This window comes from Vigna unguiculata, chromosome 3, assembly GCF_004118075.2.
Source record: "Vigna unguiculata cultivar IT97K-499-35 chromosome 3, ASM411807v1, whole genome shotgun sequence".
Classification (NCBI taxonomy): domain Eukaryota; kingdom Viridiplantae; phylum Streptophyta; class Magnoliopsida; order Fabales; family Fabaceae; genus Vigna; species Vigna unguiculata.
The window spans coordinates 45575519-45590067 of NC_040281.1; the positions used below are offsets into that span (position 1 = coordinate 45575519).

Sequence of the window (14549 nt, forward strand, 5' to 3'; positions counted from 1 at the left end):
TTGAAATAAAAGATAAGGATGGTTTATTATTATCAAGACCTGGAAAGAATAATGGTTCTACCATTATAAATATACAGATAACTTATTTTGGAAACAGTCATAACGCATAGAATACATTACCATATGAAGAAATTTCTTCCGACTTTTTCTTCTTTTGCCATACCCATAGGGTTTCCCAAGGCTCGCCATCTTATTTGCCTTATTACTGTAGCTCCCCAACTGGCGCCTCGTTGAGCCACAGGAAATGAATGAAGTCGTATAACTTTGCACTAACACTGACCTTGTATGGGGTTGGGTTAAGTCTCCTCATGTGGTCAGGTCGCATTATCTCCAGTTGCTTGATGCACCGGTCTCTAATGTCTCTCAGAGCTGGTAAAGTATCTTTCTTTTTATCTTCAAAAAAGAATTACCAAGATGGTAAAGAAAACAAAAAAACGACGATCATGAGCAGAATGCACTGATATATGAATTGTAGATAAATGCTAGAGTGCGACCTAGTTTTCAGATGACAAATAACCATTTCATTCAAGAACTCATAAAATAATACATTTTGCAACCACAAGATTTACAGATGGAAGGATATCTTCCTTTTCGTAGTTTTAAATGAGTAATGAAGTGGCAGGTTCACAAGCTACAATCCCGTAAATATTTATAGAAAAGAAAAATAAGAAAAAAAATAATTTTCCTCAACCTAAAACTTATTTATAAATAAATTAAATTGCAGAAGCTCTTTCATACCGGCTTCATATTTTTTTGATAAGCATACTAGCTTAGCTTCATATTAAAAGATTATTTCTTATAATAATATCATAAGCTATTACTGATCTCCACGATAGTTAATAATTAGTTCTCTTCTCACCTGAATTGCCAGGCCAGTAACACCTTAAAAGCTCCTCAACTTTCTGTGGCACAACGTATGCTCTCTTGGATTCTTGAAAGGGATGTCGGCACAGGATTCTTTCTCCCACCTACAAATCAAAGATGATAAAATAATTGTTAGGCCTTATTTTTATACTAGCAAAACCAACTCGCTTGGAAGCAAGATTGACAAGCCAAGACGCTGGAACTTTACATTCTAAGAGCAATGAGAGAATGTTGCCAAGTAGTCGGTCCATTATTTGGATTTATATTATCAAAAAGGGTGAAGAATAGCAATTGAATATGGCCAAATTTTCCAGAACAACAATATTGGAGGTTCTATCAAAAGTTGCTTCTACATTACTAAGTGTGCATTCAGTTTTGTCATCTAATCCGCCCACAACGAAACCCATGACTGTTTTAGGCACTTCATCATTGTACCTAAGAAAAATCACTTCAATGCTTAGATAATACAACACATGCTTAAACCAAAGCATGACAGTTTCTTCAGACTTGACACTACTACTCCAAGGCGACAGTCCTAAAAAAGAAATCTCATTGACCAGAATCCCAACTTGGCATGCTGGTGAAAACATTGAAATAATACCTTTGGAGGGGGCTCATTTTCTCCGGTCATTATGTCAACCAGGGGATAACCTTCTTTCCCATACAACCTATAGCATCGCTTCTTACATGGAATAGAGACCTAAATACAGACAAAGAAACAGAAAATATAAAAAATAAATATTAATCAGACGATTACACTACCATGTCCAGTTTAGAATGATCAAACCTTTGACACATCTTCAGAAAGTTTGATACGAGGTTGATTATTTATTTCAACCAGCTTGAAAACAACACCTAATGCAGCTTGAGCGTAACACGTAACCAGATAGGTACCAATTCCATAGGCATCAACCTCATGACCCTATAGAGAAAATGCCATACAATAAAATATTTATGATAATGAAACTACATATTCTGTGTAAATTTATATAAAGTCTCGGAGTTTTCATTTTAAACCTCAACACATCATCAGAAAAGATTAATACATAGAAAAATCCTATTGATGGATTCCACCATGATATGAAAATGTTCTATCCCAACGAGAAGAAAAATCTATTAACAATTTCTATTCAATAAATTAGCAGTACCCATATTAAGCATTGGTCACTGTCATATTTATTATGGGCTTTTGAATTTGAGCTGGGGCTAAAGCTACATGCTGATTTTCCTTTCAAACACTGGCTTGGTAGCAATTTACCACAGTGAAGGGGGCAGATAAGATAATTTAAAGTATTCCTACGCCTTGACAATTTTAAACTTCTTTTATTTACTAAGTTTTTATAAAATTCTGATTATAAATCCTCAATCTCAGTGATGGCTACCCTTTCAATAAACAGCCGCATGGTCCTGTGGTTAGATAACTTCAGTTGGTTTAAATTAACCTGAGTTTGTCGAATTTTTAGAGATTAAGATTGTGACTTCAGTGAGTAAAGTTATGTAAGTTACTTCTATTCTCAGTTACTCAATAATTAATGGTATCCCAATCATGGTAGGAAACCATGTTACTTCCATATGGAAAGTTACATGCCCACAGAACTAACATATGTATCCTACAAAACTGCAATTTTGAAGGCAAAACTTTCCAAAATTATAACAGATCTTTCAGGGACACCCGTATTAGTGAAATAAACAAAGTTTCATATTCCTCGCATTTCTTATAACTTACTAAATTACATAACTAAAGTACCCTTTTTTCAATCAATTTTTTTTTGTTTTAATTAGAGGAGGGGAAATATTATAATAACTATCCAACCATGTCAGTAACTTACATTTGAAGATCCAATTTTAAATAACAGGAGAACTTATTAATTCCACCAAAAGCCTAGATATGTAGATGTAAATAGATGTGCGAAATTTATAATGAAAATCTGTATAAAGTTTAAACCAACAAATCATGTGCAATAGCCATAAAAGAATTTTATGTAACACTGAAATTACTCAATGGGAACACATCTACGCCGAAAAGCAAACACAGATACTGCTCAATTGTTACACTGATTGAGAATCAATAGTTCAGAAATCAGAAGCTCCAGTTTACATTGACATAATTACCTGTTTGTTTAAAGCATCTAGTGTTTCCTCATTGAGGTCATTACTTGCAGTGATTGCTAGCTTCCCAAATTCAGGCACTCCAAATTCCTTCTCAATAGAGCGAAAGAACTTCCTGACCTCACAAGACAAATATGCAAGGTCACCAGAGTCCAATCTAATACCAACTGCTTTGTATCTGCACGGTACATCATGAAGGCTCAGCAATGAATGGCAATTATGTGATTCTTTGGAAATGATAACTTTTTTAAGGGAATGAACATGAGGGTACTAAGAGACTAGTTCAAGCCAAAGGTATGACTCCCTTAGTTCCCTTTTGTCTTTTAAGGTTCTTTTCCCGGAACTAAGAAATACAATAAATTTTCTTGATTCTAATAAAATAGTTGTATAGTTTTCTATTTTACTCCGTTCTCTCTCAATCTAACACTGTAAATGCATGTGTAAATTATTTAAAAATTAATGTAAGGGTTACGGGCATAATAGGAAAAACAAATAAATTTTATTCAAATTCTAAAAAGAAACAATTCTTTTTCAAAATTAAGACATAAAAAAGAACAGAGGGAGTGCAATTTATTGATTATAGAACAGGATCTGAGAAAGAAGAGATCTGCAGTAAATTAACAGGCTGGTGTAATCTTCAATTTGAAAATAACATTATAGCATACATATAATATAACATTATTTGCCAAAAGGAAAAAAAAAATAATACAAGCACATGGAAAAAGGATTCTCAACGAACAAGATACATGCAACAATATACACCACAGTCTGCATAAAGAAATTATGTAATAGCAAGAACAGGGCAATGTGCTTCTAATAACTGTGGAAACATTATTCATAAGCAAGCCCATTTAATAAAATTTTCAGGAAAATTTTGCATTAATGCTAAAAATACCAACCAACTGCAACTACGAGTTTAGATATTGCATCCAGTACATCCTAATCAAATCCTAATGAGGATTGCCATTACATCCATATTTCTAGACTGGTGGCTACTACTGCTATTAATTCCTCCCAGAACATCTATGCAGATACTACCACATGATATAATTTTTCATTCATTCATTTGGAAAAGAAAACAAAACTTTGTATACCTACCAACTAAGAAACAACAGGGACAAGGGAACAATAACTACAATAGAAATTCATACTTGTGTAAAACTTAGGGATACAACCGGATATAATATTAACATGAAATACTTCCTGACATACCCTAAATCACTGAGAGCTAATGCAACTGCACAGAAGTTAGGGACTCCACTTCTCATCACCTGTCAACCAATGCAAATGTAATGATCTAAAGAAATAGCTGAACTCATAACAAAAAATACAGAATGAACCCATAAAAAAGCAAACCCGTCATTTGATATAATGACATGACATAATGACTGATATAGCAGTTCGCACATTTGCAAAGCTTAACAAACTTTCAACGTTAGCATATACAATAAAATAATAGGCAGGCAGAAGTTGGAGGGCAATATGTGTTGCAATATTCAAGAGTAAAATAGGTATGGCATCACTTATGCACCTTAGGTATGATTTGCAACACTATTCACCCAGCCTGGACTTTGTACCTCTGTTGCATAAGAACGATCCATTCAGTAGAGTTATACTCTATTTGAAAACTGAAGGAACACTGACCAGTGATCAGTGTCTCTGAGTATTGAGCACAACACTACCTACCCATCCACACATCTGTTAAATACATAGCTAATCTAAATCTTAATATAAAAGGAGATAATTCATGTGACTAATTTGCAACTTAAAGTTTATGCATATCCTAGGAGCAAGGGCAACTAAGGGTTGGGTTACCTCCAATACATACGCAGAGATTTATAAGCACACGACAATTCACTCATCTTCCCAGTTATCTAAATCACCTATCAATTGCGTCTCAAAGTCAAATTGATAAAAGATACCATAACTGATTCGTTTTTAGCTTGTATCAGTTTCCACTTTTATTGTTTATCACAGCATCTTCATGGAAAAACCAGAACTAGTTCACAAGACATAAATGAGGGGAAAACAAGATTTACCCATAACCATCAGACATTTCCAGGTAAAATAGATTATATATAATGATGGTATTTTAAGAACTAGAAAATCAGTATACTTACATCATATGTATCTACAAGGGCAAGAAAATTATCAGGAAATGCCAATGCATACGATGTGAATGCTGCCAACTCGCTTTGATTGGTCTCACCAAAAACACCATTTGATAACTGCAGAGAGGGTACATATAAGTATATTCACTGGTAAATCCATCTTTGATTTTGTAAGAGCGCAAATGCTAAACAAATAACGGAGTGATGGCTTAAAGCATTGGCATGAAATGCTTATTCATTTTTTTTTTTTCAGAAAGTGGGGAAAACATTAGCACACATGAAAATTATTAAATATAGTGAAACTAAGTTTGAGATTAATCTCAAAATACACATAGAAGTTGTATTTATAATAAAGAAAATATGGACTAAGCCCAAAATACATATGAAGAATAATAACAATAGAAATATAAAATAATATATTAATGATATCTTTAAAAAATCAAGATCTAATATACCTATATCATATTAGGAATGACTTTATTTGATGTATACCTATTCAATAAAGTTCTATTGTATTAATCTTCTGGTTATCCAGGCTATATGATTATATTCAAACTTCATATGTAGAATAATTTTTTCCTGTGTAGAATGTCCAGTGAAGGATCAAAACACTCCATAATTCATGTATGTCAATCGCATAAAATAAAATCATGTGTAGCACAGTTACCCCAAACCTTTTTGTTAGGATGACATCATTCTGGGAATGCTTTCTACGCCAACTAATGATAAAAAACCTTAGACTCAAAGCTTGAATAAAACATGAATCCACCCAAAACCTTGCGTGGAGACTGAACACACCATGCTCCCCCGCAGAAATAAACACACCAAAAAATATAAACAGGAGATAATTCACAACTATGGCAGAAAAACAACATTAAGGATGTAAATGTTGTATCATGGAACCTGAATTTTGCTCAGCCATGTTTGAACCACAATAACAAAATCATCACATGTACTTGAACCATCTTTTCTGCGAAGTGATTTGTCTGATATCTCGTCAAGGTTCTGCACAAATGTACACAAAAAAGAGTAAGCAAACGAAAATAACAGAAAGTACCTCATTTACTTTAAGCATATAAACTACAATAAAACAATAAACATAAATAATATATAAAGGCGGCTAGAAATTACAAGCCAGATTTTGGACAAAAGCTCCAAATTTATAAAAAATGGGATCTACAAATTACAGATTCAGGAAACAACAGCAGGGTAAGACTGCAACAACTCCGCTCCCTAGATCCCCGGGCAGGGAGCCTTTTGTGCACTTGGCAACTGTTTTTTAAGGGGACCTACCTTGGTGTTTCATAGTTTCATGGTCAAAGTCAAAAACTCAAACTTTGACTCTATGGAATCTGATCTGACTGCGTAATATTTTGGAAAATGAATAGGACAAAACTTTCATATGATCCCTCTGAATTATACAATTGCACTTGTCACACTCCAATCTTGATCCATAGTGTAAATGTTTTATCTTCCTAGACCTACATTTTTGTAATCTCAAATGAGATTCATAAATGCATATAAACAAATTGAAATGACTTTAATTGTTATGACTTAAAACCATATTCACACTGAACTACATAGCAGTGCCTCTCCACTAATCAGTGTATTCTTCCGGGACAAATTTCCAACTATCTTTGTTATAACAAACAATCAAATACAATTTAGTGCCTTTAGACATGTTGAAAGGAAAAATTTAAACAGAAACTATATTCTTTCATCTACATAGGGGATATGTATTATATTTTACAAATAACAAGCATACTTATTAGAAATTGTTTACATGATCATTAACCAAATATGTCACAAAATTCAGTAAATTGGTTACGCACCATGTAAGAACTAACGAATGCATGGGAATGAGTACCACGAAGCGGTATCCCGAATAACTTTCCAGCTGCAACATTGCTATTGACACATGAAAAAGGCAGTTTATGAAAGAATCAAGCTTAGAAAAAGTCAGAAACAAAAATATTCACCAAACTAAAATAAAACAGCCAACCTCCCCCTTCCCCAAAAATGCAAATTTTCCCTGATCATTCAATTTGAGCACAATGCCCCGAAATCTAGGGTTATAATATGAAACCTGAGTGACTTTCGAGTTATTAAAATCTCATATCTTACCATTTTGTGCAAACAAAGTCTGACTTGATCAACTTAAATTGCAGGTCAATAACTTCACTTATCACATATAAGTAATGGGTACAAGGGAACTTGTGTAGGCCATCTCTCAGTAATATGATTTTTATTGTTTGTCTACTCTATCCAGTTGTACTTAACTTTAAGTACTTCAATATTCCTAGGGTGATTACAATGACAAAAGATAAAAAAGTAGAAGTGCAAATAACACTGAAAAGGAATAGCAAACTATGGGTTTTTTCCACAACAACAATCTACAAAACTTTGTAACCAACATCTCTATGCAATCAAACTTAAAACAGTAAGAAAAAAATAATAATAATAAATAATTTCAAGTTCTGCATTGCACTATGAAATGGAGCTAAAGTCAGTTCAAGGTTTTAGGCCATCCAAACCAAAGTGTTTCATCACAATAACTACAACAAAGAAATACTGATATAAGAACATCAATAAGTAATTTAAAATTTTAATCCTTTCCCTGCATTCAAGTTCTCTCGTACTTATTAATTTTCAAAATCACTCATAAGTTATTGCTTGCAACCTGATGGCGTTATTTATGTGACAGAAAATGGGGCCTTGATCATGAATTTACCAAAGTTATTTGAATCATGCTAAAAAAAAGTCTAGCACATGGGAAACATTTAGTTTAGATCCAATTACAATGTACAAACTAACAGACCATGTCGCAAAACCATGCTAGAACTACATTGCATAATTGATAATACCTTGTTGCATCAAATCCACCAATATAACAGTACTTTGATGCTCCTATTCCACCATCAGGCCCCTAAATTAAAAAAAAAAAATCTTTTAATGAATATCAAAGAAGCTAAGTTATCCCAAAATTTACTACAATAAAAACTACGTAACCTGAGCCCTTCGCAATCCAAACTCCAGAAGAGTTTTGGATTTTCCAGCAACATGACGATGCCTTGCAGCATTAGTAGAAACTAATGATGCATAATTAATTAGATTCACAAAAGGTGTTTCCAACAATTGAACAACCTGAACAATACGACAGTCAATTTAATTAAGAAATTGGTCATCTTTGAAAGCAGATCACTATTAAAGTATGGTAGTTAATGGCGGGCAAGTACTCACAGCAATTGGGCCTTCAACTCTCATAAGGGGAACCTTGGGGAAAACAACTGTTCCCTCGGGAATAGCATACACCTCAACATCAGAGCAGTCAACTCCTCTAAGATAGTCAAAAAATCCATCCTAGATTTAATTGATTATTATTAACAAGTCAGAATATTTCGAAGTGCGAATTTAAATAAAACTGCAAGCAGTATTAAATTTTCCACAGAATTGAAGCAAACCCAACTACCAGACATATTATTTCAGATTTTCATGGCCCAAATCTGTTTTTAAAAAAGAAACAAAAACCTTCAATTCTTTCTATCCTGTAGATATCCTAAAGTTAGATTCCAGTATATCTAGTTGAAAGTTCTGACACAGTTGACATTAAGGATAAAATTTCTGCTTTTTACCTACATCATTTCCTATTATTGAAAATAATGTTACACCTAAATTCCCGGTATAAGGAAACTTCAAATCTTTACACTTAAACCATCCTACTAACCATAGTAACAAAACAAGGAAGTTACACTTATAACAAGTATCATAATTTACTTTACCTCACAAGAGGAAGATAAACTTTGCCTGACAAAATCAATCTCCTCCTCAGTGAGCTTGAAATTAGCTATGAATCTTATGCACTCTTCCAAACCAGCGAAGACGGTATACTCTCCACCGAACGGACTCTTCCGAAAATACAAATCGAACCTGAAAGGAAACACGATCCAATCTCCTCACAAACACACACATGCATTCCAAAATTAAAACAGTGATTAAAACGCCGAAAAGAATAACCATTATGCAGCCACAGATTAATCAAACACTAATCCCAACAGAAGATAATGAAAGCTCTCAACACAGCAGAAGCACAAAACGACAACTATTATTCACAATTTCACATGCACTTCATCGGAAACAAAACGCAAACTAAAACAAAAAAACGACGAATACTGACACAGCACGTTCTTGATGCTTGCCAGCTTTCCAGTAGGCGTAAGCCATGGTGAATTGATAGAGATCTGTGAGCAGAGGCGTAACCATCGGATTCGTAGGTCCGTCTATGGCGCCACTGGAAGGCTTCTTGTTCGCTCCGTTCTCCTTCGCCTCCATTAGGGTTCTCGCGCTCGTGCACTCTCTGCTGCGAGAATCAGTCCTTGTGTGGTCTCTGTTTTTACTGTTTACGGTTTTTAGTTGCCCTGCGTTGTTTTAGTTTATCACCTCGCGCGCGTTCTACTTATATAGTTGGTTCTAATGCAAGCGTGAGCGTCACGCACGAAAAGGGGACCTGCGGCGGAGAGAGGAGAGAGAAAGTGGCATATACTTTCTTAGAACAATACTCCTAAGCAAGTCCTTGGTCTAAGCCCAGACTCTTTGAACTTTGAACTTGGATGAAGGAACCAAGAACAGAGAAAGGTTGAATAAGACAGATAGAAGCAGCTTGGTTAGTTGTTGTGTATTCTCGAGGTCAAGTGCAGTGTTCGTTGCACTGCCAAAAGCCAAAAAGAGGTTAAAAAGCTTTAGGAATCTTGTTTTATAACTCTACAAAATATAATCTAATCAACCATCGCTCTGTTACTATCACTGTAAAAATAGTTTAGATTATCAACAAAATAATAATGTTTCTAATATTATATTTAAGGCTTTAGAGATTGAATGAAATATAAAAAGTTTATATAGTACTTTCGTTTTTTAAAGTAAATATTTAATTAATTTTTTTTTCATTTTTAATATTGTTTAAAATTGTGAGATATTGTTCTTTCCGTTAAGTTATATGATGACAGTATCTTGAAATTTTCTTTTTCAATTACTTTTTTTAAATTGTTTTTTTTACTTAATTACTCATCATATATTCAGTTTGTTTCCAAAATTTTAAAATTGTACTCACTTTTAAGTTTGTTTATCCAAATTCAAAATTGTACATCAATGTAGTACACTCCGTTATTTTGTTGCAAACGACACTAATATAATTAGTTATATTTTTCATAGACAAACTTGGGATTTCCGATCTCAGGTAATATCGGTTTAGGATTATGGGATCTTTTCTATCAGATAGGGAGGACTGTTTCACAAAATGTACTTCTAAGACAAGGTACTGCCACGTGATAAGGTACCTGCCAAGTGTCATTGATTTCAAATTAGTTCAGGTATCTATTTGTTCCCAGTACTCATATTTATTTGTTTCAATTTAGTCCCCGCTCTATTTGTTTTAATTATGTTCAATTTTTTTTTTCAAAATAGAGAAATATTGTGTCTCCCGACCAAATTTATTATTTATATAAATGTTATATTTATATTTGTTATTAAAAATGACTTATAAGATTAAGTATTGAAATTTATATTAAAGTTTAGTGATAAAAGTCATGAATAACAAATTTACCAACACTTTGTTATTCATGAGTATAATAAATATTAATGTAACAAAACATAAATTTGTTATTCATGACTTTTATCATTAACTTTAATATAAATTTCAATACTTAATTTTATAAGTCATTTTTAGTAACAAATATCAATATAACATTTATATAAATAGTAAATTTTGTCTTAAAATGGAGACAATATTTATATAAATAATAAATTTTGTCTTAAAAGAGAGATAATATTTCTCTATTTTGAAAAAGAAAATTGAACAAAATTGAAAGAAATAGAGCGGGTACTAAATTAAAACAAATAAACATATATGGGTGTTAAATTGAAACAAATAGACACATGTGGGAACTAGATTGAAATCAAGACAATGACACTTGTCATGTACCTTGCCACATGTCACGGACAATGCCATGTGTCACACCAAGAATTTGACATGTGAAAAAAAAATTTGTTTTTTAAAAGATTAAAAAAGAATTAAAAAAATTAAAAAAAAAAAACAAATGTTGACACGTGATACCATTAACTGCGTTTGCACAAAATTAACAGAGTGTACTACATTAATGCACAATTTCAAATTTGAGTACTAAATTGAAACAAAATATCATTTTGAAATTTTAGAACCAAATGGCGTATATTTCGAGTAATTAAGCTTTTTTTCTTTTTATTCCTTGGTTTCCTTCCTCTTTCTCTCCACTCCACCCCTCTATTTCATCACTCTTTTTTATGATTTCTCTACAACAGCAAGGGAAAATCAGTTCCACATCCTTACAAATTCTTTCTAGGTTCTTACTTTCCTCAACCTCTTCTCTTCGGTCTCCTCAAGAAAAAATAAAAAACACAGTTTTAGATTGTTCAAGCTCTTTGTTTTTCTTTTCTTCAAGATTATGCTGTAAAATTCCTAAACTCAACAAGTTTCAGTCACATTTTAGTCTAAAGATTTGTGTACAGGTTCAGTTTTTGAAAAGGTTGCAGTTGTTCTTCTCATAAGCCATTGATTGATGTTTCTTTTTTCTCTCTATTTAAGTTGAAAGGTTTTATTATTTTTTATCTATTATTATTGTGATAACCAATAAATTTTTAAAAATATTTGATATCGAATGTATTTCTTTTTAATCTTTCTCTTTCTTTATAAATATAAAAATTAATTTTTTAATAATCAAAATATCATAAAGTGTTTGTCAATCGGTACAAGTGCTTGTCAAAAACATATTTCCTTTCTGTCCCATGTCTTTCTCTCTTGATGTGGAATGCCGGGGTCAAAGATTTTTGAGACATTTTCTGCATATTTTTGGTGAATTGGGTCAGTGTGATTTCTGTCATAGAGGGTAGAGATAAAATATCATAATGGAGATAAAATAGAAGTAAATATGGCTTTTATCTTTAGGTCATTATTAGTTAATTTGTCATTAATAAATTTTTCATAAGATATCTTAATCATATTCTATGTGTGTCAAGTTCAGTTAGCTATCCAAGCTTAGTTTCGAAATATGAGTAGTTTGTATTTTATTTTATGTGAATTATCTCTTTATCTATTTTTAAGTATAATTTGTGGCTATGCATAGGCTTGAGTTTAATGCACTGTTTGTTTTGTGCGACGGTACTATTTAAGTGCATTTGGGATGATGGATTTGATATTTTCACCGTGTTCCTTTTATGTGATATGGAGTGAATTACGAGCGTGGATTTGCGAAATGGGAGGTTTAATCCATTCATCCAAAACTGAAATGATTTAGAAGTGATTTGCCCTTATTTTTTAAACACGTGAGTTGCTCCACCCACCGTGCTGTTTAATTTGTTTGAAGGTGTGGTGGTGTTACTTCACTGTAACAACAAAAACAGATATGGGATGTGCATGAATTGAATGCATCGGTGTGTAGTGTGGGCTTATGAGTAGTGTAGAAAAATGGGACTGGTGTGGGTGGTGAGGGAGGAAGATGGTGGTCGTGGTGGGGTGTGGTGGGAGAGTAATGTCGTAGATGTGACGGAGTAACATGGTGGTGGATGTGGGCTCATGGAATGGATGCGCACCAATTACATAACCGGTGCGGGATGCATTGTGTGTGTGTGGTACCAATTACGTAACCAGTGCCTGTGCAAAGAGGAAAGTGATACCGGTTACGTAATCGGTGTCGTGTGTGTTGTTTTTTTTTTAACTTTTTTTGTATAATTTTGTTTGAAATTTAATTATATAACTTTTTTTTAATTTAATTGTATAATTTTTTTATATTCATAAAAATTTAAATTTTTTATTTTTAAATTTCATATAATTTTATTTTTTTAATTCGTATTAATTATTTGTAATTATTTTTATAACATCAAATTACAAAATCATTCTCTTTTTTCATCAAGGGTATTTTGGTAATTTTCTAATTCTATTTATTTTATCTATCACATTAATCAAATCTTTTACTAACTTTCATACAACTTATTTCCAAATCCACTCACTTCATCCTCTAAATCCATTCAAAAAAACACACAAATTCATTCACTTAAATCCAAACAAATTCATTTTCATATTCTCTCTCAAATCCATACCTCAAAGAAAGACATCCTTAGATGCCTCTAAGTTGTATCCGGTCTTGAGAATAAGCATACATTATTCCCAAAATAATATTAAAAATATTTAGCATTTTCAAATTTAGTTAAGATCACTTTTCGTGTTTTTTTTTTTTAATTTAAAACCAATGTTTTAATCGATATAGAGTTAAAATTTATTTATTTTAGTCCATTTTTAATTATTGTTAGAGATTTTTATTTATACAACTAACAATTATAAACCATTTAGATGATAATTTATTTCAATTTCAGATGCATTCTAGGACATTCTACTCTTTTCTAATGTATTCATTCTAGTAGTCTAGGTAGAAATATTTGAACAGAATAGTTTTAACAAGAATTTTTCAAATCAAAAGAACGAAAAATTAATTCCAAATTTGGATTTGTAATCTCATGGTTTCTCTAAAAATTTACTTGTACTAGTATTTGAAAAAAATATTTAAGAAAATAAAAGTTAGAAAGTATTATGGTTAAATGAATTAAAATTAAACAAAAATTATTTCTACTATATCTAATAATTTCACAAAGTGAAGACCTAAGAAAATTTACATATTTCTTTATTCTTCCTTCTACCAAATGTCTTTTAACAATAAAACTGTTATAAAACATAACTTTTAAAACAAACAATATTTCAAATATATGATTTAGGTGAAGCCATTTTCACCCCTCGAGAACTGACTCCTTACTGTCCAAAGTGCATGATATTATTAGCTGTAGTAAACTTTGAACCTGAACCTTATTCTACACGTAAACATGTTTTCCGTCAAATTTAGGTAAAAAGAAAATTTTTGGCAAATAATTAAGAAGAAAAGAATAAGTTGTATTGAATTGACTATGAGCAACGTTTGTTAGGGATTGGGACGTCTTAACAAGAAGACAGTTGAATAGATGGAAAACAGAAAAGTTAAAATGATTAGTTTTCTTTTTCGACTTGTTGTGATCAGAAGATAAAGACTTGAAAAAGATTTGCACCACCAAAGACTAGAAGATAGAGTAAAGTTTGAAACTTTTTTCTTGTTTTTTCTAAATTCTGATACCCCATTGCATTGATTATATCTCCTTTGCATTTTTTTCTTGCTTTTTGAATTCGGAGTTTTAGGTTCGTGTCAGAGTTGCTTGGTCCTTTCATCGCATTAAACACGCCCTACATTCAATTCCAGTTCTTTAATGGAGAATGTCAAGGGTAGGCGCAGCACAACATAAATTCTTCATTGTGCCTTTCAAGAGATGGAGTTGTAGGAATGGAAACTTAAAAGATCCATTTTTTTTTTAAATATAAAGACTAAAATAAACACTCGATAATGATACAAATGCAACAAA

At 32.2% G+C, this 14549-nt stretch overlaps 1 protein-coding gene across 1 annotated transcript; it reads right to left on the reverse strand.

The window, feature by feature from the left end:
• Positions 1–9801, reverse strand: LOC114178569 (nicotinate phosphoribosyltransferase 2-like). Its single transcript, XM_028064562.1, has 14 exons — positions 9259–9801; positions 8864–9011; positions 8325–8444; positions 8094–8228; positions 7949–8010; positions 6917–6992; positions 5988–6089; positions 5094–5201; positions 4186–4244; positions 2977–3151; positions 1652–1786; positions 1466–1564; positions 860–968; positions 1–393 (listed from the first exon to the last, which is right to left on the reverse strand). Exons 1-14 carry the CDS (start codon positions 9411–9413, stop codon positions 203–205), a joined length of 1674 nt encoding a protein of 557 aa, XP_027920363.1. The 5' UTR covers positions 9414–9801; the 3' UTR covers positions 1–202.
• Positions 9802–14549: the final 4748 nt, after the last annotated feature.

Excerpts from the sequence above, each read along its gene's own strand:
- LOC114178569 (XM_028064562.1), bottom strand. The coding sequence starts at position 9,413 with ATGGAGGCGAAGGAGAACGGAGCGAACAAGAAGCCTTCCAGTGGCGCC. Across the intron at positions 9,012-9,258 it reads AAGCATCAAGAACGTGCTGT|GTTCGATTTGTATTTTCGGA; the intron begins GTCAGTATTCGT and ends GTTTCCTTTCAG. Across the intron at positions 969-1,465 it reads AAAATGAGCCCCCTCCAAAG|GTGGGAGAAAGAATCCTGTG; the intron begins GTATTATTTCAA and ends TTTGATTTGTAG.